Source organism: Microcaecilia unicolor, chromosome 8 (assembly GCF_901765095.1).
Source record: "Microcaecilia unicolor chromosome 8, aMicUni1.1, whole genome shotgun sequence".
NCBI classification, from domain to species: domain Eukaryota; kingdom Metazoa; phylum Chordata; class Amphibia; order Gymnophiona; family Siphonopidae; genus Microcaecilia; species Microcaecilia unicolor.
This window is the reverse complement of record NC_044038.1, coordinates 220,619,382-220,646,511: the sequence shown is the minus strand read 5'-3', so window position 1 is coordinate 220,646,511 and position 27,130 is coordinate 220,619,382. Positions and strand designations below refer to the sequence as shown.

The window sequence follows — 27,130 nt, the reverse complement described above, 5'->3', positions numbered from 1 at the left end:
GCCTAGGCATATTTCGTTTCAGTGGCGATTTTTTAGGTGTGATATAGAATCTAGTCCTTAACCTGTTTGCACACGCTAACCCGCACATTACCGTTTTTTTTTTTTTTAGAGGAGGTGTGTTCCAGGTGGAAAATGGGTATCATATTATTCAGCTAGCATGTTATGATTTAATTATTTATGTGTTATTTGTTACATTGTATCCCACATTTTCCCACCTATTTGCAGGCTCAATGTGGCTTACATAGTACTGGAGAGGCTTTGAGTATCCGATGAACAAATACAAGGTAATGTTGTGGTAGGATAGAGTTCATGTAGCACTGTCACATTAGGGAGTCATACAATGGAAGAGTTGAGTAATGTCCATTACGTACTTGAGTTTTGTTGTGTAGCAGAGTTCAGGTATTTTAAGTTGGGTCGGTAGAGTATGCCTTTTGGAACAGGTTAGTCTTTAGTGATTTCCGGAAGTTTAGGTAGTTGTACGTCGTTTTCAAGGCTTTTGGTAATGCATTCCATAACTGCTTGCATATGTAGGAGAAACTGGTTGCGTAGATTGATTTGTATTTAAGACCTTTGCAGCTTGGGTATTGAAGATTTAGAATTGTTCGTGTTGATTCGAATATGTTTCTGGTTGGTAAGTCGATCAGGTCTGTCATGTATCCCGGGGCTTCACCGTAGATAATTTTGTGAACCAGGGTGCAGATTTTGAAAGCAATGCGTTCTTTGATTGGAAGCCAGTGTAGCTTTTCGCGGAGGGGTTTTGCGCTTTCAAATCGCGTTTTTCCAAATATAAGCCTAGCTGCCGTGTTTTGTACGGTCTGAAGTTTCTTTAAGGTTTGTTCTTTAATTAGTGCTGACTGGATAGCGCAGTGTTAACGGGGGTGCCACCTAAATATGAGGCAGTAAGTGCTCCCACGCCAATTCTTTGCTGATACCACATGCTAATGAGAACATTAGCTCATGACCTGCAATTAAAGGAATGAGCCCTAAAAAATACCACAGTCGATCTGGACTTGGCATGCAGGAATCTTCCACTTTAACTCGTGTTAAGCCACGTTTTACCACAGCTTAGTAAAATGACCCTTAAATGCCAGAGCAGTTCAACTCAATACCTGCAGTGTAGAGATGGCCCAGTGAACACGTGAGACATAGAAGGGCTGAAGCATTGTCTGAAAATGACAGATACATATCAAGGTAAGGTATACACGAAAAGTAGCACATATGAGTTTATCTTGTTGGGCAGACTGGATGGACCCTGCAGGTCTTTTTCTGCCGTCATCTACTATGTTACTATGAGGCTTATTATGACTCAATTGAACACGATCATTTTTGTAACTACGGAGGTGAATGATATGAACTTTCTCATCACTTAGAGAGTCTGCTGCCTCCGGTTTTTAGGAGACATCTGGGACTGATTGATTTTGGCTAGAAGGGATATAATTTAAAGCCCAGGGATAATCTATTTCTGAAATTTATATTACTGTTGCTCTTTGAGTGATGGTGAGTGATGAAGAAATATCTGAGTGGGATTGTGATTTTGTTTCCCTTTTTGCTGGGCTTCCTCTCTCCTCCATTGTGTTATGATGTTTTCTGTGTCATACGTAGTATATTATTTAAGATTTGATGATTGCTTCTATAAAGTGCTAACAGTTATGTGCCAGTTATGTGTGTAAATGTTTAGAATAGTAGCAAAACAAAAAAGTAAGGTGAATCCAAAGAGGACATCAAAATATATAAGAATCTTTATTGTAAAATGTCATAGAAACGACCCTGTTTTGGTGCAAATGCCTGCCTCAGGGGTCAAACCAGCCAAAAAATGAAAATAATGTAAATACTACTACTGCTATTTAACATTTCTATAGTGCTACAAGGCATATGCAACGCTGTACACTAAACATAAAAAAGAAAGTCCCTGCTCAGAGAGCTTACAGTCTAGAAAGACAAGTAAACAAACAATTAAGAGTAAGGGAATAAATAGATGAGGATAAAGGACAGGGCAAGTGTGTAGAGGTTAGGAGTCAAAAGCAGTGGTAAAGAGGTGGGCTTTGTTTGGACTTGAAAACGGCCAAAGACGGGGCTAGACGTATAGGCTCTGGAAGTCTCTTCCAGGCGTGAGGTGCAGCAAGTCAAAAGGAACAGAGTCTAGAATTAGCAGTAGAGGAGAAGGGGACGGATAAGAGAGACTTATCTACAGAACGGAGAACCCGAGGGGGGCGTAGGGAGAGACGAGGGTGGAGAGGTACTGGGGAGCAGCAGAGTGAATACACTTATAGGTCAATAAGAGAAACTTGAACTGAATAAGGAAACGGATGGGGAGCCAGTGACGTGACTTAAGGAGAGGGCTAATGTGGGCATAGCGACTTTGGCGGAAAATGAGTCGTGCAGCAGAGTTTTGGATTGATTGAAGAGGAGAGAGATGGCTAAGAGGGAGGCCGGTGAGTAGTAGGTTACAATAATCAAGACGAGAGGTGATAAGAGTGTGGATACAAATAAATATGCTTTCAACGTCATTTGTCTAAACCTAAATTAATTGATAAAACATAAACATATCATACATAAATCAAATGAATAACGTATTCGTGAAGGATAGTTGCGCAGAGGGAGGAGCGAGTGGACACTGCTTCTTCCTGCCTTTTCTTCAAATATTTGAGGTTGGGATGGGAGATGGGACTATCAGGAATTTATTTTTGGAGCATCAGGGAGGGGAATCTGGGAGTCTTGGGTTGGCAGGTCCACTAGACTACCAGGGATTTGGGGGATCAGGGGGAATTGAGGTGGAGAATCCAATAGTTTACCAGGGATTTATTGTTGTGTGGGGGAGGGTCAGAGGATTAGGGGTTGTTTGAAAGGATTGGGGTGCAGAATCTACTAGTTTACCAGGGATTTACTGTTGGGTGGGGGGGTGTCAGGATTGGTGGTTATCCTGAGGATGGATTGAAGGATTTTTGAGGGGGTGGGAGTGACCCTTCATGTGGCAGAGGGCTTTTTAAAAAATGTTTCTCTTCCTGTCGATGCATGAGCCAATCACCATTCGCACACTGCCAGGGCTCTTCAGCTTTGAGAAAAGAAGGCTGAGGGGAGATATGATAGAGGTCTATAAAATAATGAGTGGAGTGGAAAGGGTAGATGTGAAGCATCTGTTTACTCTTTCCAAAAATGCTAGGACTAGGGGGCATTCAATGAAGCTGCAAAGTAGTAAATTCTAAAACGAATCGGAGAAATTTTTCTTCACTCAACGTGTAATTAAACTCTGGAATTCGTTGCCAGAGAATGTGGTAAAGGCGGTTAGCTTAGCGGGGTTTAAAAAAAAGGTTTGGCCGGCTTCCTAAAGGAAAAGTCCATAGGCCATTATTAAAATGGACTTGGGGAAAATCCAGTGCTTACTTCTGGGATAAGCAGCATAAAATGTTTTGTACTTTTTGGGGATCTTGCCATGTATTTGTGACCTGGATTGGCCACTGTTGGAAACAGGATGCTGGGCTTGATGGACCTTTGGTCTCTCCCAGTATGGCAATACTTATGTACTTATTTTGCTCTTCAGCAAGTCCGCATCCAGCCACGCAGTGTGTGCTGTTTTCTGAAGCACACAATTTTTTAACATAGTGGTAATTTGCATGCCATTGGGAGCAAAACTTACACATTAGGTTTGCACCGGAAGCTCTGCGCTCAGCCATCGGTCCACGGCTTTCTGCATTATCCCTTCAGAGGGTAAACAGGACTTCCCTCTGGCTCTTCCTCCAGGATATAATGTTTTCCTTTGCTTTGGCTCATAGCTTTGGGGGAAACTGGTGGTAAAACCTACGAGCCATCCTGCCGCCATCACGTGCTACAGATTAGGCATAAAATTGCATTTAGCACTTAGTGAAAAAGCCCTCGTCTGCTAGGATTCTTTTTTTACAACTTTTTTTTATATGGTTTTACTTTTACCCATATTAACCAATAAACAGAGGTTCTAGAAATGAGTGGTCATATATCTGATGGGGGGGGGGAGGGTATTGAAATCGGAAACATCTGGAAAGGAACTGGTGGAAGTTAGAGGACTTTCAAACTCTCAGTAATAAAAGCTAACTCCCAATGGGTGTGTTGACAGACAGAATACCATGAAGGAAGAGCTTGCCTCTGTTTTTATATTTATTAGGTCTATTATGGAATTGAAGACCCCTCCCCCTATTGTCAGTGGGTATCTGTAATTGTAATGCAGCCCTGTTTTGCACGTGCCAGTCACATAGCCAGATGTTCAGTTGGGGGATCACAAAATTACACAATGCCTCCCACTCTCCACTCCTACCAGTGAAAAAGTGTGAGTCAAATCCAATCAAATAATACAACAAACTTGGGAGGAAGGACTGTTGGCCCTTAGGCTGCCTAAGGTCAGCCAAGAAGTTAAATTGCCACTCATCAGAGTCTTTTACAGCCTAAGGACAGAGGCCTTAAGGGGGTTATTTACTTATAATAGTAGAGTGTGCTAGCTATCACAGGTAGGGTTACCATATGTCCGGATTTACCTCTTTTTGAGGACATGTCCAGACGGGTTTTGCCAGTCTGCCCGTTTGTCCGGATTTCTGGACAAACGGGCGGGCGGGCGGCAGGCCTATCCTAGCCTCCCCTTCCCTTGCTTACTATCTACAGCCTTGGTGGTCTAGTGACCTCTTCGGGGCAGGAAAGAGTCCCCTCTTTTCTGCCCGGAGCGCTGCCCTTGCCCTGCATCCTGTTGCTGTGATGGTCTCGGGATTCAAAATGGCCGCCGAGAGTTGATGCGGCCTCGCGAGACTTCAACTCTTGGCAGCCATTTTGAATCCCGAGACCGTCACAGCAACAGGATGCAGGGCAGGAAAGAGGGGGCTCTTTCCTGCCCCGAAGAGGTCACTAGTGTTGGATTATTTGTAGTAAATAATTAGCAGATTTTAGTACACACAGCTTCAGCTTTAGAAATGTTAATTTCTTTCTTCATCTCTCTCTCATTCACCCCTGAATAATTCACTGCTGAGTCACTTTAAAGTTGAAGTAACAAAACATCTGTTTACTCACAGTTTGCAGTTAGATTATAATCAGACAGGCTTATATATACATATTACTATACATTTGTATTATCAGCTCTTTCCATGTGCTTAGATGGTAATGGATGCTCACACCACCATAGATCCTCTCAGGTTAGGAGAGATCATGAGCTCCATGTGCTGCATCTGCTGTGTCTAACCCCCACAGGAAGTTGCATAGCTATGTGACCTCTCTAAGTAATTCACATCAGAGGTCACAGAGTAATCACAGAGAAATAATAGGTGACAGGCAATGCATGTAAAAATACAATACATTCCAACAAACCCCTTCTCATGCATAACTGTCATGCAATTATTTATTCATACAAAGTCCAAGCTTTATACGCAGATTCACAAAATGTTCTCTGGGTAACGGTTTGGTCATGATGTCAGCTGTCATCTCACTGGTGTGACAATAGTGTAGACTGATGACCCCTTCTTTCACCAACTCTCGCACGTTGTGGTATTTCGTTGCGATGTGCTTGGTGCGTGACTGAACCTTGTCATTCTGTGACAGTCGGATGCAGCTCTGATTATCTTCCATTAACTGGATTGGTCTCTTTTCAGCTATTCCGAAATCCAGCAAAAGTTTTTCAATCCACATCAGTTCTCTGCACGCTTCCGATACAGCCACATATTCAGCTTCTGTAGAAGACAAACTCACAATACTTTGTTTATGACTGGCCCATGAAATTTGTACATTTCCATACATAAACACATATCCACTTGTGGATTTATAATCAGAATGATCCCCTGCCCAATCTGAATCACAGTAACATATTAGTTTTGGATTACTATTGGCTGAAACCTTTAATTTACAATCAATGGTACCCTTTAAATACCTTACCATCCTTTTAACTGCAGTCCAATCTGATTTGGTAGGTGAGCTGACCCTTCTGCTCAAAATTCCTACTGCATTTGCTATATCAGCCCTGTATGTGGTAGCTAGATATAAAAGCTTACCTATGGCTGATCTATATTGGATGTTATCTGGTAAAGGTTCTCTTACTGTTTCATCCTTCAGAAAATCAGTGATCATGGGAGTGCTTACAACTTGGGCATCTTGCATACCTAAACTTTCAATAAGCTCATTTATTTTCTGCTTCTGGCTTAGAAGATAAGAACCATCATTTTGTTTCTCAATTTCTATACCAAGATAGTATGACACATTACCAAGTTCTTTTATCTCAACATTGTGGTTTAAACACTTTACAATGTCCTTGTACTCTTGCTCACTTTTGCTTGCAATGAGCAGATCATCAACAAAAGCTAAAATGTATGCATATTGTCCATTTGTGCACCTAGTGTACAAACATTTATCTGCTTCACCTTGCTTAAATCCTAAATTTGTCAATATTTCATGCAATTTATCATTCCAACATTTTGCACTTTGCTTTAATCCATAAAGACCTTTGTTTAATTTACACACTAGCTGTCTTTGTTTTGTATTTATGAAACCTGTTGGTTGTTCCATGTACAAGTCTTCAGTTATTTCTCCATGAAGAAACGCTGTTTTCACATCAATGTGTTTGACTTGCATGCCTTTTGAGACTGCAATGCTCAGAAGTGTTCTGATTGTCGTGTGTTTCACTACAGGTGCAAACACTTCATCAAAATCTTCTCCATATTTTGAAGATATCCCTTTGCCACTAATCTGGCTTTATACCTTTCCACTTTTCCTTGTGCATTCCTTTTTAACTTGAATACCCATTTGCATCCTATAGCTTTCTTGCCAGGAGGTAATTTTGTAAGAATCCAAGTATTATTTTTATCCAATGCATCAATTTCTTCTTGTGCAGCTTTATGCCATTCAGCAGCTTCTTCTGCTGGCATTTTCTCAATCTCATCCCATGTTAAGGGCTCTTGAGCTTCTGCTGACTTTGTTAGGTAAGACAGTCTTGGGGGTGGAACACCTTTGTTTTCCCTGGATGAGCGTCTGACAACAGGTTGGTCTGACCTTTCCGCATCCTCTAAATCTGAGAGTTCTTCTCCAATTGATTCCCCTTCTCCAACTGTACTGTCTTCTTCAATGATCCTTTCTGTGTCTGCTTCCTCTGCCTGTTCCTCGTTAGATACAGATGAGTTGCTTTCAGACATCTGCCTTGGTATGGCATTTATATACACTGGCATGTCTATTATGGTTCTAGTTTCATATTCTGGATGATAAGGCTCATCTGGGATAATCCAGCCTTTATCAACCCTTTTGTTTTCATCAAAATATGTAACATGTCTTATGCCAACAATGCCAGTTTTCAGATTCAAAATTCTATATCCTTTGTGTCCTGGAGCATAGCCAACTAAAATGCCCCTTTCTGTTGTGGAATCCAGCTTATGCCTTCTTTGCTTTGGTACATGAGCATATGCTGTACTTCCAAATGTTCTTATGTGTGACAGGTTTGGCTTCCTACCATGCCATGTCTCATGTGGTGTGCACTGAGCGCCTTTAGTTGGCATTCTGTTTTGTAGGTACACTGCTGTGAGAATGGCTTCCCCCCATAGTCTTTTAGGGAGATTGCTATCTGACAGCATACATCTGGTCATTTCCACAAGTGACCTAAATTTTCTCTCTGCAACAGAATTTTGCTCTGGTGTGTAAGCTACTGTTGTGATATGTTGAATGCCTTCTTGTTCTAGAAATTTGCGCATGCTTTGTGAAGTGAACTCACCACCATTGTCGGTCTGAAGAACCTTTGGTTTTCTTTCAAATTTATTGCTCACCATGGCTACGTATTTCTTCAGCATGTCTGTGACTTGACTTTTTTCTTTCAGCAAATAGGCCACACAATATCTAGAGAAATCATCCAAGAATATTAGCACAAATCTGTTATTTCCCAATGATGGGATATTAAACGGTCCACATAAGTCACTGTGTATTAAGTCCAGCACTTTATTACTCCTATTTCCTGTGTATGCAGGAAATGAGGGTCTCACACCTTTTTGAGTAACACAGTCTATGCATTTCTCCATTTTACCAGCATTTGCACTTATCTGAATGCCGGTGGCCAGTTGCTTACTGTGAAGATCCTGGATCACCTTAGAATCACGATGTCCCAGGCGGCGGTGCCAGATTTCCAGACTACATTTACCATCATTCTTCCTTACTTGCGCCATATGTGAGGCTTCACCTGAAATGCTCAGTTTATAAACATCATTATGCATAAAAGCTTCAGCATACACTTCATCATTTTTAGAGATTGTGCACTTACTGTTTTCAAAATGAATCACAAATCCCTTCTTATCTAATGTAGATACACTAAGCATATTGCAAACTGCTTGGGGAATATACAAGACATCACTTACAGGAATTTCTTTAACTTCATTAGACACTTTGCATTTTAAGAATCCAATTCCTTTTGCTTGGATCTGAGCAGTCCCTGCGTTTGCAGTTTTAAGAATTCCTTCTTCTGGACACATTTCCTGAAAGAAATCTTTACAATTGGTTAAATGGCATGTGCTCCCTGAATCCAAAATCCAAGTACTTTCATTTGAATTATTATTTACCATAGTCAAAGATTTTTCTGCCATTAGAAAGCCCTTGTGTTTATCTTTGTCCTTCATACATTTCCTGGTTTGAAAATTCTTTAGTTCCATTGGCTTAGGTGAGCTAGAGGGAGTGTTTTGTGTTTCCTTACACCATTTAGATACATGTCCCTCCTTTCCACATGAGTAGCAAATCAGCTTGCCCTTGGGTGGAGTTTTCCCATAGCTCCGCCTTCCTCTGTTCTTTGCCAAGAAATTTGTTTCATTTCTCTCTGACTTGCTTTGAGAACACATCTCCTCAGAATCATTTATTATGCATTCCTGCCTTAGTTTTGATGTTGCCTGTTCAAAAGATTGCCCTTCAATGGCCTCATTTACAGACCTAAAAACATCAAACTTCTTTGATAGTGAGGTAAAAAGAAATGCTCTTTTCAATGCATCACACATGGGAATTCCAGAAAGTTCTAGCTTTTGAAATGAAGACATAAGATGCATAATGTGATCATTACATTTACTTTTATCCCTTAATTTGGTTTCATTCAACTCTGCCAACCAAATTGGTTGCTGCTTTGCATATGTAGTTGCATACATAGTTCTCAGTTTATATAAAATGTCCTTTGGTGTATCTTTTCCCTCCACTAATATGGCTTGTTTCTCTGAGAGAGCTTCCAAAAGCATGCACTTCACATAATAGTTTGCATTGTCCCATTCAGCCATATTTTCAGCTGTTCTGTCTTGGTCTAAGCATATATTTAATCTTTTTGCTCGAAGGAGACATATGAATCTTAGTTCCCAATGCTGATAATTAAACTCAGTTAATTTAGGCACCTTGAGAGAATAGAAAAATGGTGAATTTCTTCCCTCAGCCATTTTCTTAGCCTTCTGTCTGCTGTGTGGGGGGAGAGAGAGACAGACTGAATCTTTCCTTTAAAACTTAAGAGAAAAATGTGGCCTTTTTTACTGCCTGGTAATATTTCTCTTCTTTTTCAATTCCTGGGCCCTGGGCCCATAACCCTTTTGTTGGATTATTTGTAGTAAATAATTAGCAGATTTTAGTACACACAGCTTCAGCTTTAGAAATGTTAATTTCTTTCTTCATCTCTCTCTCATTCACCCCTGAATAATTCACTGCTGAGTCACTTTAAAGTTGAAGTAACAAAACATCTGTTTACTCACAGTTTGCAGTTAGATTATAATCAGACAGGCTTATATATACATATTACTATACATTTGTATTATCAGCTCTTTCCATGTGCTTAGATGGTAATGGATGCTCACACCACCATAGATCCTCTCAGGTTAGGAGAGATCATGAGCTCCATGTGCTGCATCTGCTGTGTCTAACCCCCACAGGAAGTTGCATAGCTATGTGACCTCTCTAAGTAATTCACATCAGAGGTCACAGAGTAATCACAGAGAAATAATAGGTGACAGGCAATGCATGTAAAAATACAATACATTCCAACAACTAGACCATCAGGGCAGTAGATAGTAAGTAAGGTGAGGGGAGGGGAGGTGACCCTGGGAAGGGGAGGTGACGGGGGGGGGGGGGCAGGGGAGGGGAATATGTGACCCAGGGGGGAGGGGTGGGGAATATGTGACAGGGGGCGGGTCGAGGATGCAAAAGAGGCAGGGCAGGGGGCAAGAGGACATCTGTCCTCTTTTTGAGATGACAAAATATGGTAACCCTAATCACAGGGCCATTTTATAACTGTGGGACAGACAGGGCATGCTAACCAGTAGGAAATGACTCTCCATCCCACCCCCAAACACGCACACAAATTGGCATTGACCTGTGCCTCTGGTAGCAGGCCGTACTTGGCAAAGCAGTTGTTATTCTTGCAAACAGCAAGAGGGAAAATATGAAATGCTACCGTGTTTCCCCGAAAATAAGACACTGTCATATTAATTTTTGCCCCAAAAATGTGCTAGGTCTTATTTTCAGGGGCTGTCTTATTTTTCGGGGAAACATCGGGGTTGGCCCGCCCGCCCTCCGTCGCTCCTGGAACTAACCTTAAATGCCTCCTTTCACCTTCTTCATCAAGCAGCAGCAGGGCAGGCCACTCCTTCCTTCCGTGTCCCATCCTCGCCTCGCCTGACGTAACGTCCGCGAGGGCGGGGCACGGAAGGAAGGCGAGGTCTGCCCTGCTGCTACTTGCTGCAAAGGTGAAAGGAGGCGTTTAAGGTTAATTCCGGGAGCGACAGAGGGTGGGTGGAGGGGGGCCCGGCGACCTCGGGGGGGGGGGGTGGCCTTGTCCGGTCTCGGTGTCCCTGCTTTCAAACAAAAATTTGCTAGGTCTTACTTTCGGGGGAGGCCTTATATCTAGCAATTCAGCAAAACCTCTACTAGGTCTTATTTTTGGTGGATGTCTTACTTTCGGGGAAACAGGGTATTAGTTCCCAGCAGGACTGCACAGATACAGACTTTCTATACTGTACCATAGAGTGCTTTAGTCCTCAAACACCTGACCAGTTCGTTGCAGATTACATAAATAGAAACTGAATCGTATCTTCCAGGAAAATACATTTACACCTGTGTTTACAAAGGCGTGATATAGGCGCGCTAGCATTTTTAACGCACATGAAATGCTAACGTGCCTATAGGAAGGTATTGGCGGCGTTAGCGTTTAATGCGCCTTAACTTTATATGTGCGTTAAAAACCCTAATGCGCCTTAGTAAATATTCCCCATAGTTTTCAAAATGAAGAAGAGCAAAATTAAACTCCATCAAATTTCTCAAATAACCAGGGGGTCTGTTTACGAAGCAGCGTTAGGGACTGTCCTTGCGCTAGTGCGTGTCAGCGCTGCTTAGTAAACCGCAGCACAGGTATCAAAGGTAATGAACTCCAGACTTCTAATGAGGAATTATTTTATAAGCAGAGTTCGAATGAAGTAAATCAACCCAATTAACAAGGTAAAAAGGTGCTAATCCACTTAATATCTTCTTGTAAACAAAAGAACAGAGCTTAAATTGAGCCCTTGCTTCAACTGGAAGCCAGTGTAGCTTCTCCAAGAGCAGAGTAACTGATTCAGACCTAGAAGCTGAGAATATCAAACAGGCTACCGTATTCTGCACCAATTGTATTGTATTTATTAACATTCGTAGACAACCTATGAATACCGAGCTTCTCATTTTCCCCCCCAAACCCACCTCCCCGCTCCCCCCGTTTTCTATTTCTGTTGATGGCTCTCTCATTCTCCCTGTCTCCTCAGCTCGAAACCTTGGGGTCATCTTTGACTCTTCTCTCTCCTTCTCTGCTCATATCCAGCAGATTGCCAAGACCTGTCATTTCTTTCTTTACAACATCCGTAAAATCCACCCCTTTCTTTCCGAGCACTCTACCAAAACCCTCATCCACACCCTTGTCACCTCTCGTTTAAACTACTGCAATCTGCTTCTTGCTGGCCTCCCACTTAGTCACCTCTCCCCTCTCCAGTCGGTTCAAAACTCTGCTGCCCGTCTCATCTTCCGCCAGGGTCGCTTTACTCATACTACCCCTCTCCTCAAGACCCTTCACTGGCTCCCTATCCGTTTTTGCATCCTGTTCAAACTTCTTCTACTAACCTATAAATGTACTCACTCTGCTGCTCCCCAGTATCTCTCCACACTCGTCCTTCCCTACACCCCTTCCCGTGCACTCCGCTCCATGGATAAATCCTTCTTATCTGTTCTCTTCTCCACTACTGCCAACTCCAGACTTCGCGCCTTCTGTCTCGCTGCACCCTACGCCTGGAATAAACTTCCTGAGCCCCTACGTCTTGCCCCATCCTTGGCCACCTTTAAATCTAGACTGAAAGCCCACCTCTTTAACATTGCTTTTGACTCGTAACCACTCGCCTCCACCTACCCTCCTCTCTTCCTTCCCGTTCACATTAATTGATTTGATTTGCTTACTTTATTTATTTTTTGTCTATTAGATTGTAAGCTGTTTGAGCAGGGACTGTCTTTCTTCTATGTTTGTGCAGCACTGCGTACGCTTTGTAGCGCTATAGAAATGCTAAATAGTAGTAGTAGTAGTATTCTTCAGGAGCGGCATCTCGGGAGGCAGCGTCACAGTGTTTTACCTCGTCACGGTGAGGTTTCCAAACCTGGCAGCTACAGCGATTCCCATACACTGCCCTGCCACCGCCGGCACCCGCCTCTTCTCTTTACTGCATCCGCCTGAAGTAACTTTCTGTTTCGCTCAGACAGCTGCAGTAAAGGGAAGAGGCGGGTGCTGGCGGCAGCAGCAGGGGCGTAGCCGGACTTTGGCGGGAAGGGGGTCCAGAGCCCGAGGTGAGGGGGAACATTTTAGCCCCCCTCCCTGGTGCCGCCGACCCCCCCTCCCACCACTTTGAACCCCCAGCGCCCCTCCCCCGCCACATTTGAACCCCCTCGGTGCAACCCCCCCCAGCTGCTGCCAACCCTCCCCTGCCACCTCCAGGTACCTTTGTTGGCGGAGGTCTCCAACCCCCGTCAGCCGAAATCCCCTTCAGCGCCGGTCTCCGAGTCTGGCGCGTTCACTGATCTGGATTCTGTTTCTGTGAGTCCTGAGGTAACTTTCTGTTTCACTCAGGCGGGTGCTGGCGGCAGCAGCAGGGGCATAACCAGACTTCAGCGGGAAGGGGGTCCAGAGCCCGAGATGAGGGGGCACATTTTAGCCCCCCCCCCCAGTGCTGCCGACCCCCCACTGCCACTTTTGAACCCCCGTCACCGGCGCCCCTCTCCCGCCACTTTTGAACCCCCTCGTTGCCACCACCCCTCTCCCATCCCTTTCAATCCCCCTCCAGCTCCCCCCAACCCTCCCCCCACCACCTCCAGGTATCTTTGCTGGCGGAGGTCTCCAACCCCCGCCAGCTGAAGTCCCCTTCAGCGCCGGTCTCCAGTGCTGATCTGGATTCTGTTTCTGTGAGTCCTGATGGGAACGTGCAGGACTCACAGAAACAGAATCCAGTTCAGCAACGCGCCGGAGACCAGCGCTGAAGAGGACTTTGGCTGGCGGGTACCTGACGGCGGCAGCGGGGCAAGGTTGGTGGCGGTGGGAGGGGGGGGGTCAAATGTGGTAGGGGAGGGTCAGCGGCAGGGGGGTGAAAGCAGGGGGCCAGGGCTAATCTGCGGGGGCCCATGCCCCTGAGGCTCCACCTAACTATGGGCCTGTGGCCCCACCTAGCTATGCGGGCAGCAGGGCAGTGTATGGGAATCGCTGCCGGGTTTGGAACATCACAGTAACAAGGTAAAACGCCCGGGGGAGGGGTGGCATCTTAGCCTAGGGGGAGGGGGGGAAGGGGAGCATGTTGCCTTAGGCCAGCCCTGACTGTGTTGCCCTCTAGCTCTCCTAATTTTTTTTTTTTTTTTTTTAAATGTCAGGGGATGCTTGTCTTATCACTCACTAGTCCTTTATACCAGTGCATTTCAACGTAAGATGACATCTCACTCTTTTCCTCCCCTAATCTCTCTTTAGCACTTTCAGATGTTGGCAGGGTTCTTTCAGAGAAAAGGAAGAGATTATGCTCAGTAAAAGTCTGCTGCCTCCGTCCCGTGAGGAAAGTTAGTCCACGTCACTCTTACCTTCTTTTTTTTTTAATGAGAATACTAAGTGGCTGGATAGATATTCAGACAGATGGATGCGGTGAGACAGAGAGAAGGGGGTGGGTGGAGAGACTGACATGGACTAATGACTGGATAGTTGGGTTGTGCTTCCTCCTTCGAATAAGTGGGATAGAATAAAATCCAAAGCAGTTGCCCTCTGTTAAAGCATTTATTATTGCAGAATTTGGCTGCTGGAACAAATACAGTGCAAGCATTTCTTGAAAGGACAAGACTTCTATTGGGGGGTTTTTTTTTCTTAAAAGGCACAGAGTAGAGTTTTAATGAGTAATTGTCAAGTGTCCGTGCTCTTGTGTAATGTGGGAAACTCTCTTCACGTTCGTGGATTCTTAATCTGTCCTCAGAGCAGATCTCCTCACAAACATTTCACCTTAAATGAATGAATGCAAATATCTGTGTAAGCTGGACCAATGAACCAGTGGCATAGCCAAGGGTGGGCCTGGGTGAGCCCAGCCTCACCTACTTTGGGCTCAGGCCCACCCAGCAGCAGCACACCTATGAAGTGTCTGGCAGGGATTCCCAAGCCCCACCAGCCGAAAATTCCTGTCCTTCCTGCATACCAGCCTTCCCTCTGATGCCTATGCGGAAACAGGAAGTTGCATCAGAGGGAAGGCTGTGGGGGCCAACATGAGCAGTGTGTATTATTTGCTGCTTGCTGCCAGTGAAAATCTGCTATTTAAAAGGTATGGGGGGAGGGGGATGTTTGAGAGACCATATGGCATGGAGGCGAGAGAGGGAGAGACCAAATCACTTCTGGGACAGGGCAGAGTTCTTCTGCCCACCCATCTTGGGCCCAGGCCCACCCAAAATTGGGTGTCTGGCTACGCCCCTGCAATGAACATGGCAAGGAACCTACTAAAAAGTAAGACAGTATCTTGCCATTGATTGCTTATCACCAAACAGTGGCTTCCCGTCTTTTATCACATACCATGTAAACTCTTGACTTTAGTCCATCAAATTTTTCCCACTGGTCTACCATCATTTCTCTTTGGCTTTCCAATGCCATTTCTTCCTTGATACCTCCTCCAGAAGACCTTTTGGTTTTCCCTTCCCCCTCTTCAATTTCAATCACACTCCACCAGATCTTCCAATTTTAGGGTTATAGCCCCCACTCTGTGGAACCCCCCTTCCCCTTGACCTATGCCTTGACTTCAAAACACTTACTTCTTCTCTAAGGCATCCCCCCCCCCCTCCACTGCTCCTACATCCAAGACAAAATTGTCTTTGCTTCACTACCTGAGTCGCTGTAGCTCAAGTGCAGCTTACACAGGTGTTCAAAGCTGTGGCAAGCTTAAGTGGGCAGTTACCACCGGAAGGGCACGCACATTATTGTACGCAGGATGCTCAGAGGGCTAGTGCCCCCCCACCTCGGGTTCTGGCCCCCCCTCCCGCCGAGGTCTGGCTATGCCCCTGGGTTAAGCTAGGCCTGCAAACGGGTAAGCTAGTCAGGAGCTGTTCTTGACTTGGAGCAACTGTATATGTTTATGGGGAAATTTTATGAGGTACATGTGTATTGCATATATATTTTGAAGGACAGCACCAGCCCCCTTTAAATCTCCACATGCTGCAAGATGTATGTATTAAAAAAAAAAAACATCTTTTCTAAAATTGCTACTTAACACATATATTCTGATTTATTTGTTTAATTCTTCCGTTTAACCTATAAACTGTGCCCATGCCTCAAGTTTGGCTCAGAATGAAGCCAGAAATGTCGCCGGTGTTTAATGTCATGTCAAAATGACAGTGCATTTCTAGTAATGCTTCCTGGAGTTTTTCCTTTATTTAAACTGCGTGCAAACCCCTCCGCATTAACAGTTTGGAGCATTGCCAGTATTCCCCTATCCAGTTAATACAGAGAGAGAACTTTTAATGTGCTTTAACTGAACGGTAAATAAAACAATTCCGCCTTATTTACCGCTGTGCGACGTGACTGGAAGATCAGCCGCAGGGCAGGCAATGCGGCAGAGAACAGTGCTTCGGGACCCCCACCAGCCAAACCAGAGGGCCTGAAGCCCTGTGTCTGCTCCTCCGCAGCCTCTAAGTGGGGCTCTCTCCTGCTCCTGTCCTGATGCAATCAGGCCCGGGGGAATCTTCCCCCCACCCCACCCCCAGCAGCCCTTCCTGTTGTTATCCTGTTTCTCTATTATGCCGTGATGGTTCGTTATCATTTTGTTTATAGATGAATTGGGCAATAAATGAATGGGCAAGGGGGAGTGAAACTAGAGGTAAAAGGACCTACCAATCCAGTTTTTCTGTTTTCCCTTATCAGTGCCTTTGTATGCTAGGAAGCATGGCGACATGCCTTCCAACGCCACTCCAAGAAGTATCATATTCCCGAAGTGATATGCCAGAGGAATGAAACGCCAGTCTTCTGGAGCCATGCGTTCACTGCTGTTCCTCCAGGGTGGAGACTAACACAATGAGAGGTGGTTCTTTAGGGGCACTCCTGTAGTACCGAGGTTCTCAAAGACGTATCCGAAGTGCCCAGATACTAATTGCTGCGTGCGTAGGTTGGGGAAGCGGTGGAGTTTCATGAGGAAAAAGAGTACTGGAAGAAAACAGGTTTCAGAACGCCCCACTGTTCCAAATTGCTAGCTAAATGATCGTTTCAGTGCTTGCAGGCAGGCTAAAGAGCATGGCGACACGAAAGAGAAGTTGATGGGGGGGGGGGGGGAACCTTTACACAATATTTGCCTTTATAGCGTGTTGGAGGGGGACTTTTAAAATACTTTTCACTGAAGAATGAATCGGTGTGATCTCAAAAGCTCACTTCTGCATGATTCTTTTACTGGTTTAATGGGCACGAAAGGGTTAAAGGTATTGCATTCTACCAAGGAACCCGTAGAGCTTGAGTTGGGGCCCCAGAGCTCAACATGCCATCAGAGGCAACAATTTCATTGTAGCCTCTTAAATTCGGCTTCACTTCTGTCTGCCAGTGCAAAGTTCAGGGAAAGTTCATGCTACTGTAATATTCCAGTGCCTGTGTTTCCGAATAATTACAATTTGGCCATTTACACGACAGGAAGATGATGCAGCCCAGGTAACGCAACATTGACTCGCCTTCTTTTCACTGCTCCTTTGCAGAGCGTCCGTCCCCTGGGGTAATGCGCCCTCATGACAGGTTTAATAAAGAATGATGGATATTTTTCAGAACTGATAGTTTTAGAGGATCAAAAAAAAAATTTTTTAATCTGTATTATGTTAGAGTTCAGCATGCAACAGCTGGGTTATTTTCTCTGAACGCTAGCTAGTGTTTGCCTTACAGTGGTTGGCACTTGGTAATTTTGTTCTCTAGCCTACCAAATGAACTTTACAGGGCAGCACAAAAGACTTTTTTGAGGCTTGTACAAAAAGAATAAAAATTACAAACCAGGAACGAGAAAGCCCTTACATACCTTGTTTTCAAAACGTATCAGAAGTTTGAAGGCAGTGTGACAAGTATGTCTTTGGGTGGCGACGCCGGTCATTGGAGAGTAAAACCAATGCTGGGTGGACTTCTACGGTCTGCGCCCTGATCGTGGCTGAATAGATATGGATGGGCTGGAGTGTAAATTTTAAGGGGTTTCGACGTTAGCTTCAAAACTAAGTACAAGAACAGTGCTGGGCAGACTTCTACAGTCTGTGCCCTAAGAATGACAAAGACAAATCAAACTCGGGTATGCATATAAAGTATCACATACCATGTAAAATGAGTTTATCTTGTTGGGCAAACTGGATGGACCATGCAGGTCTTTTTCTGCCGTCATCTACTATGTTCAAACCAATCACAAACCACTGGTCTCAAGAAACCCCTGGCCACTATGCCTAAACAACTACAGGGAATGATACTTCGCCTTCAGACATATACCTTTGAATTACAATACATACCGGGAAACAAAGTGGTCATTGCTCACTCACCAAGCTGGGCTTTTCCATTGACAGCCCAATGAAGATCACAGTCAGAGATTTTTACTGAAGAGTTGGCCTTACTGATCGAAGAGGTGTCTCACCAGGAGGTAGCACTGATCACAGCACCTAAAACGATAGATACAATTCAGCAAGCTGGAGAAAGTGATGAGACCTACCAAGCTGTGAAACAGCAGATCCAGAGAGGATGGGCCACCAGTGATGAAAAGTCGATGCCGGAGATCAGACATTTTCACAGATGTGATGAAGTGTCTCTTCAACAGGGCCTGATTTATAAAGGAGAACTGTATGTTTGGGCTGGAGTCAGGCAAAAGATGCTTGAAGGAATGCGTGCAAGTCATATTGGTATCAATGGATGCCCTCGGCATAATAGAGAGGTACTTTTCTGGCCATCTGTTATCTGCGTTGGTGAGTGGAGGAGTGGCCTAGTGGTTAGGGTGGTGGACTTTGGTCCTGAGGAACTGAGTTCGATTCCTGACACAGGCAGCTCCTTGGACTCTGGGCAAGTCACTTAACCCTCCATTGCCCGCCGCATTGAGCCTGCCATGAGTGGGAAAGCGCGGGGTACAAATGTAACAAAAATAAAAATAAATAAATCATGAAATTGAGAACTTTGTCCAGAGGTGCTGTATATGTGCTAAGATCCATTTGGACGGTGCCTGAGAACCATTATGCCCTCACCCGGTGCCTACTGGGCCATGGCACAAAATGGGAATCTACAAATTTCAATTCAAGAAAGTTGAGTACCTCCCAGTAGTGGACTTCTTGAGCAATTACTTTAAAACTGCCTGGATAGGAAGAAATGCAGAAGCATCATATATTGCACATCATGGTCTCCCAGAAGAGGTGTTTTGTGATGACTCTCCATTCAGCTCAAGAGAATTTGCAGAATTTGCATGACTCTATCAGTTTTGACATAGTGTCCTTCCCCAAATACCCTCAATCAGATGGGAAGGTAGAAAACGCTATCTGAACGGCAAAGTGAATTTCACAGAAAGCCTATAAGGCCTGAGTCCATCCACTCCTGTTTCTTCTGGACTGGAGGCATGCCCAGACTAAGGTATTAGAAGAATCTCCAGCTCAAATCATGTTTCTGCGATGGCCCCAGATTCTTCTGCCTACTATGAATGCTCTACTGGAAACTCCATTGGCACAGATAATTCATCATCGCCTACAGCCAGCAAAGGATAAACAGCTCTATTATTTATTTATTTATTTATAGCATTTATATCCCGCTCTTTCCTGCTTGATAGCAGGCTCAGTCCGGCTTACAAGCTATGGTACAAAGTATCACAGAGATAACACAAAGTATGGTACAAGGTATCACATAGATACACAAAGTATGATACAAAGTATCAACAGATGTTCAAGTTAAAATGTAGAAACAATGGGGAGAGATGTGGGGGAGAGGACTGGAGTATAAGAGAGCCAAGGAAAGACGTGCCCTGAAATAAGGCCAGATTGTCCAGGCCAAAATTTAATAACGAGGCAGGAAGAGTTACCAAACAACTCTCACATCGCTTGTTCTTGGTTAAGAGGGAGGATGGATCAATGAGGAGAAGAACGTCAAGACATATTCAACTGAGTTATGAGTCCCCAACTGTGGTAAAAGATCTGGATTGTGCTACCGGGATAGGGATACCATCAGTTACCACTAAAGAGGTACCACACAACCAGGACACCTTTCAAATGAATACTTCATTCAAGAGGCAAGGAGGGGCATAATCGAACGGGGCCAACCATCTCTAAGGGCATCCATCTCTAAGGACGTTCCAGCGAAGGGGCGGGGAAACCCGTATTATCGAAACAAGATGGGTGTCCATCTTTCATTTCGATAATACGGTCGGGGACGGCCAAATCTCAACATTTAGGTCGGCCTTAGAGATGGTTGACCCCGGTTTTCGGCCATAATGGAAACCGAGGATGCCCATCTCAAAACTGTGGGAGGAGCCAGCATTCGTAGTGCACTGGTCCTCCTCACATGACAGGACACCAACCGGGCACCCTAGGGGGCACTGCAGTGGACTTCACAAATTGCTCCCAGGTGCATAGCTCCCTTACCTTGGGTGCTGAGTGCCCCCAACCCGACCTAAAACCCACTCCCCACAACTGTACACCACTACCATAGCCCTTAAGGATGATGGGGGGGGCACCTACATGTGGGTACAGTGGGTTTCGGGTGGGTTTTGGAGGACTCACATTTACCACCACAAGTGTAACAGGTGGGGGGGAGGGCCTGGGTCCGCCTGCCTGAAGTACACTGCACCCACTAAAAACTGCTCCAGGGACCTGCATACTGCTGTGATGGAGCTGGGTATGACATTTGAGGCTGGCATAGAGGCTGGAAAAAATGTTTTTAAATATTTTTTTGGGTGGGAGGGGGTTGGTGATCACTGGGGGAGTAAGGGGAGGTCATCCCCAATTCCCTCCGGTGGTCATCTGGTCAGTTCGGGCACCTTTTCGAGGCTTTATCGTGAAAAAATAGGGACCAAGTAAAGTCGACCAAATGCTCGTGAGGGACACCCTTCTTTTTTCCATTATTGGCCAAGGACGCCAATCTCTTAACCCCGCCCCCGTCCCGCCTTCGGTACACTGCCGACACGCCCCCGTGAACTTTGGTCGTCCCCGCAACGGAAAGCAGTTGAGAACGCAAAAAAAATCGGCTTTTGATTATGCCAATTTGGGTGACCTCGGGAGAAGGACGCCCATCTCCCGATTTGTGTCTGAAGATGGGCGTTCTTCCCTTTCGAAAATAAGCCCGATAGACACCCAGAAGTGTCACACTCCCAAATGCAGTCAGCCGTGGAACTTCCACAGACCATAATATCCACCAAGATATGTTTTACCAAGTCAAAAGAAAAACGACCTGATTATATTAAAAAAAAAATGTTAGTTAACAAGAGAGAGCTATCACGAGTCATGCTGGATGTGTTATAAGCTTGCATGATCCCTCTAGGAAGTGGGCGGTGCACTTCTGTTGTTGCTGTGCGTTATAATAAAGCAAGCAGTTGAGACTGTTTTGTTAGCCTGGGAGTATCTGAATTTGTTACACTCTTCTTAAACAGGTCCATTTTGTTGGCCAACAGATTGACCAGTCAAAATTTAACTGGTCAGCAAGAGGTCAGAGATTTATCCGGATATCCACAAACTTTGGGAGTTATCTAGAAAACTTGACTACTGAGGTGTGCCTCCAGTAGCACTGGGATGAATTACCAGATTACTTTAGGAGCAAAGGGTAAGGAAGTCATATTGATTGTTGGGGAAGGGGGACCAATTCAGCGTTAGTATCTGTAACATTGGGGGGGAGGGGTTGTTCCTCCCATCCTTACCCAGGGCTGCTGAGAGACTGGGCCGGGCCCGGGGCAAGGCCACGCAGCGAAAATCAGCCCGGTAACTCCGACTTGACGCGTGTAGGCGATTACCGTATGGTTAATGCAAGAGACCTTACCGCTAAGTCAATGGCTGGCGGTAAGGTCTCGGACCCAAATTGGACACGTGACTATTTTTATTTTGCCGCACGTCCATTTTCGGCAAGAATTTTAAAAAGGCATTTTTTTTTTTTGCAGGTGCACTGAAAAATGGATCTGCGCACGAAAACCCGCCCCTACACTACCGCAGGCCATTTTTCAGTGCACCTTAGTAAAAGGACCCCTTGGATTGGGAGCCCGCTAGGGACAGAGAATGTACCTCCATATAATATATGCAAAATGCTTTGGAGTCCAGCGGTAGAGGGGGCCAGAGCCAGAGGGAGGGGGCACATTTTAGCCCCCCCGCCGCCGCCACCACTGACTCTCTACACCCCCTTCCCGCCGTCAACCCTCCCCCGCTGCTTACCTTTGCTGGCGGGGGGCCCCAACCCCCGCCAGCCGAGGTCCGCTTCCTCCTGCCTTTAAAAATATTTCTTCCACTGGCGGGGGACCCCAACCCCCGCATGCCGACCCGAAGTCTTGTGCGTACAACGTGCTGCGACGTCAGACTCCGAAGTGGATTCAAATCAATCAACAGCGTTACTTACAGCATGGCCACGGAGGAGTCGGACGAAGAAGAAATATGAAGACTTTGGGTCGGCAGGCGGGGGTTGGGGTCCCCCGCCAGCGGAAGAAATATTTTTAAAGGCAGGAAGAAGCGGACCTCGGCTGGCGGGGGTTGGGGCCCCCCCGCCAGCAAAGGTAAACAGCGGGGAAGGGTTGACGGCGGGAGGGGGGCCAGGGCGAAATCTGCGGGGGCCCAGGCCCCTGTGGCCCCACGCAGATACGCCCCTGTTTGGTTGTATCACAGGCAGTATATCAAATCCACAGTCCTTTGTTACTGGCCATCATGTTTCCACATCTCTGCATGGGCTAACGTGCAGCTGCCTTGCAGGCATTCCACCAAACTGGAGTATTAGTTTTTAGCCCTTCGGCATGGTGGAATGCTTGTATACTGTGGAACATGCCAAGCCCCGTTGCCATTTCATTTTGTTGCTGGGTGCCTGTCTCGCTGCTTGTGCAGAATGACTATGCTTGGCATTCCAGAGTTTATTCAGCTGCCCATTCCCAAGCTAATCCTGGGTCTTAAAATAAAAACAAAGATGGGAGGGGTCTTTGGGGAAAGAAGGCTGGGAGTGAGTGAAGACTGCAATAATCGGAGACTGGTTTCTGAGACAGTCACAGATGAAATAATGGGGGTTTCTGATTAATGGTGAACAAAGGAATTCAGTTTCACTTTTATTTTATTTGTTACATTTGTATCCCACATTTTCCCACCTATTTGCAGGCTCAATGTGGCTTACATAGTACCATAACGGCGTTAGCCAGTTTCGGTATGAACAAATACAAGGTGATATTGTGTTAAAATGAGATTCATGTATGGTAGGTACATTAGGGGAGCTTAGGAAGAGAAAGAGTTAGGATATGTCCATTACGGTCTTTGGTTACGTTATGTCGCAGGTAACCAGGTTTTTTTATGTTGAGTCGGTGGGGTAAGCCTTTCCGAACAGGTTTGTTTTTAGTGCTTTCCGGAAATTAAAGTGGTCGGGCGTAGTTTTTACTACTTTTGGCAGTGCATTCCATAGTTGTACGCCTAAGTAGGAAAAGCTGGATGCATAGGTAGATTTGTATTTGAGTCCTTTTTTTTTAAGATGGCTACTGGGATCGCTCATATCCGGGGTTATTTGATTTTAGCTGACTAGTATTTTTATATGTATGGGGGGGGGGGGGGGGGGGAAGCTGTTTCTATTCCAAAGAAGCAAAAGCAAACTTTTACTCTGGCTAGAATTCTAGGTAATAGCTTCTTGAAAAATACATGTGGAGGGTGATTTTATAACAAGTTGTCTTTGTGCGGAGGCTGTATAGGTACCTGTTTTTAGCCAAGTCAGAATTGGGACGTCCTCCTCGTAACGTCCAAAAAAAACCCATCCATCTCGCAGACGTTTTCGAACATGAAAAATGAGATATCCTGTTTGAAAATAAGTGAGAAGGATGTTCTTGTGCTGAAAGCATCCAAAAGGAACAGTCGTTTTCCAAAATGAAACGTCCAAAATATGAACGCCAAAAAAAGCAGGCACAAAAACATGTCTGGCTGAAGCCCGACGGTAGTGCCTGCCCCCAGTGCGTGCCATTTCTGGTTCATCAGATTTGTTTTTATTTTTTTGTGCCGGGGACTTACCCAGCAGCACTGCCTGGTTACTGCTGGCGTAGCGCAGGAGCCCTCACCACCTCCTAAATAGGTGGTGATAAGGGCTTCCCCAGGAAATGGCCACGTGGCAAGTGTTTCACTTACCGGGTGGCCATTTCCGCCCCCCCCCCCCCCCGGTTCGGAATTTTTCTGGGTGGCGGTAAAAGGGGGGACTTGGTGTGCGGCAAACCCGTGCAGCAATGTCACCGCAGGGCCCCTTTTACCACTGCTTGGTAAAGAGACCTATAGTGGACAGCCTTATTTATTTATTTTGTTACATTTGTGCCCTGCGCTTTCCCACTCATGGCAGGCTCAATGCGGCTTACATGGGGCAATGGAGGGTTAAGTGACTTGCCCAGAGTCACAAGGAGCTGCCTGTGCCTGAAGTGGGAATCGAACTCAGTTCTTCAGGACCAAAGTCCACCACCCTAACCACTAGGCCACTCCTCCACTGTTGCTACTATTTGAGATTCTACATGGAATGTTGCTACTATTGGAGTTTCTAAATGGAATGTTGCTATTCCACTAGCAACATTCCATGTAGAAGTCGGCCCTTGCAGATCACCAATGTGGCCGCGCAGGCTTCTGCTTCTGTGAGTCTGACGTCCTGCACGTACGTGCAGGACGTCAGACTCACAGAAACAGAAGCCTGCGCAGCCTTCTACATGTGGAATAGCAACATTCCATGTAGAATCTCCAACAGTAGCAACATTCCATGTAGAATCTCCAATAGTATCTATTTTATTTTTGTTACATTTGTACCCTGCGCTTTCCCACTCATGGCAGGCTCAATGTGGCTTACATGGGGCAGTGGAGGGTTAAGTGACTTGCCCAGAGTCACAAGGAGCCTGAAGTGGGAATCGAACTCAGGACCAAAGTCCACCACCCTAACCACTAGGCCAATCCTCTAATTTTATGCGGTTACTTAGCTGGTTAGTGGAATATAATGGCCACTAACTGGCTAAGTAGGTGCTCCACCCCTGGCCCGCCCCTAACCTAACCAGTTAGCGGTGATATTCAGCACTACCTGGTTCAGGGCTGCTGAATATCAGGTTCCAGGTTGCTCAGCGGGTTTTAACCAGGCCAGGAGAGTTAAACCTTTTTGAATATCAGGCAGAATTAGTACATAAATAGTCCCCCCTTCCAGAGAACCTATGGTGGGGGCAGGAAAAAAGTGGCCACAAATCTCATGTAGAGCGGGCTTCACATTTTTCCACTGATCGCACTGTGCAAGAAAAAAAACCTGATCTTTTCCTGTTTGGTGTTTCCTTAGGCACATCGGGGATTTACCAAGGAGGCAATGGTTTGAGTAACTCAGCAGGATTCAGCACTGTACATCAGGTAAACTCTTTTCAGACAGGCAGCTTTTCATGTATTAAGTGGGGAAACTCTAACAGAGCAACATGTTTGCACACACGTGAACATGTAAATAACTGTCAGCAAAACACGTAAGCCCTATTCAGTAACAGCACGTGTAAATGGAACAATGTGTAATTGCAATGGGCGGGGCATGGGAGGGCGGGTCATGGGTGGGGCTGCAACTTATACACGCCCCGTACAGAATACAGTAAGTTGTACACACTCTGCAACAGTTACACCAAGTCTATGGTGCCTGATTGTCTATTGGGTTCCCGAATGTACTGTAAGGTGTGCCAATACCATGTTACTCTAGTCGTATTCAATTTCCATTCTCTAAAAATGATGAAAAGACTCAGATTATTAGTCTTTTTTTCTTTCCAAGCAGCTCATCCTAGTAAAGATGTTCAGACTTTTTTGCTTACCACTTCAAGTTATTTTCAGTTTTGGAAATATATTCAAATTCGTTTTGCAATCTAATAACTAGTATGGATTAAGACTTCTTTTGAAATGTGTGTACCCTGTATACCCTGAAACATGTATACCCTGGAGGAAAGGAGAAACAGGGGTGATATGATACAGACGTTCAAATATTTGAAAGGTGTTAATCCGCAAACAAACCTTTTCCGGAGATGGGAAGGCGGTAGAACTAGAGGGCATGAAATGAGATTGAAGGGGGGCAGACTCAAGAAAAATGTCAGGAAAGTATTTTTTCACAGAGAGAGTGGTGGATGCTTGGAATGCCCTCCCGCGGGATGTGGTGGAGATGAAAACAGTAACAGAATTCAAAAATGCGCGGGATAAACATAAAGGAATCCTGTTCAGAAGGAATGGATCCTCAGAAGCTTAGCAGAGATTGGGTGGCAGAGCCGGTGGGGGGAGGCGGGGCTAGTGGTTGGGAGGCGGGGCTAGTGCTGGGCAGACTTCTACGGTCTGTGCCCTGAAAATGACAGATACTAATCAAGGTCAGGTATACACAAAAGGTAGCACATATGAGTTTATGTTGTTGGGCAGACTGGATGGACCTGCAGGTCTTTCTCTGCCGTCATCTACTATGTTACTATGTAAATCTTGCTGGTCATTGCTCGTAATTCCTAGAAATGTCCAGCTTCTCCTGTACTGGGATCCGCTTTGAACCGTGAGGTATTAGCGGAATACAAGTTACATTGTTAATGTTAATATTCTATAAGAGAATGTGGGTACCCAGATGGCGTCCTAGAATATGCTCTTTCTGCTTGGCATCAGGATGCCAAAAAAAAAAAAAATAAGACAGCACAAATAGAATCGCCCTGTAAGAAGGCAGCTGTCCATGTTGGTGCAAACTCCATGGGTAGTTTTTGCCTGCAAGATGTGTACCTAGTAATCAGAGTATAAGGAAAACGTGCCCTGCAAAAATTTGTGTCTGCCTCAGTGAACAGGTTTTCCCAACATCAGCAATGCATGTTGTTTGAAAATCCCCTAAACTATGTGTGTTGTTTCCTCTGGAATGCCTCTGAATTTTGCAGATTGCTGAACAAAACGTATAATGTAACCCACACTGAAGATGAGCAGTGTTCACAGGGCATTTTTCCTAGCAGAAATAGCCTTGGGTATTGGCAGGTGTATTAAGATGGCTTCAGTTTGCAGTTACTACTACTACTACTTATCATTTCTAAAGCGCTACTAGATGTACACAGCACTGTACACTTGAACATGAAGAGACAGTCCCTGCTCGACAGAGCTTACAATCTAATTAGGACAGACAAACAGGACAAACAAGAGATAAGGGAATATTAAAGTGAGGATGATAAAATAAGGGTTCTGAACAAGTGAATAAGGGTTAGGAGTTAAAAGCAGCATCAAAAAGGTGGGCTTTTAGCTTAGATTTAAAGACGGCCAGAAATGGAGCTTGACGTACCAGTTCAGGAAGTCTATTCCAGGCATATGGTGCAGCAAGATAAAAGGAACGGAGTCTGGAGTTAGCAGTAGAGGAGAAGGGTGCAGATAAGAGAGATTTACCCAGTGAACAGAGTTCCCGGGAAGGAATGTAGGGAGAGATGAGAGTGGAGAGGTACTGAGGAGCTGCAGAGTGAATGGGAAACCTGACGGTTTCATTTGGTCTCTGTGCTGGTCA

At 45.3% G+C, this 27,130-nt stretch overlaps 1 protein-coding gene across 2 annotated transcripts in view; it reads left to right on the top strand.

Moving 5' to 3' along the window:
- EYA2 (EYA transcriptional coactivator and phosphatase 2) overlaps positions 1–27,130 on the top strand; it is a 298,678-nt gene that overhangs the window by 162,727 nt on the left and 108,821 nt on the right. For both annotated transcript variants that reach the window (XM_030212906.1, XM_030212905.1), the window contains exon 6: positions 24,935–25,002. In XM_030212906.1, the coding sequence (XP_030068766.1) occupies positions 24,935–25,002 (68 nt within the window). The remainder of the gene's footprint in view (positions 1–24,934; positions 25,003–27,130) is intronic.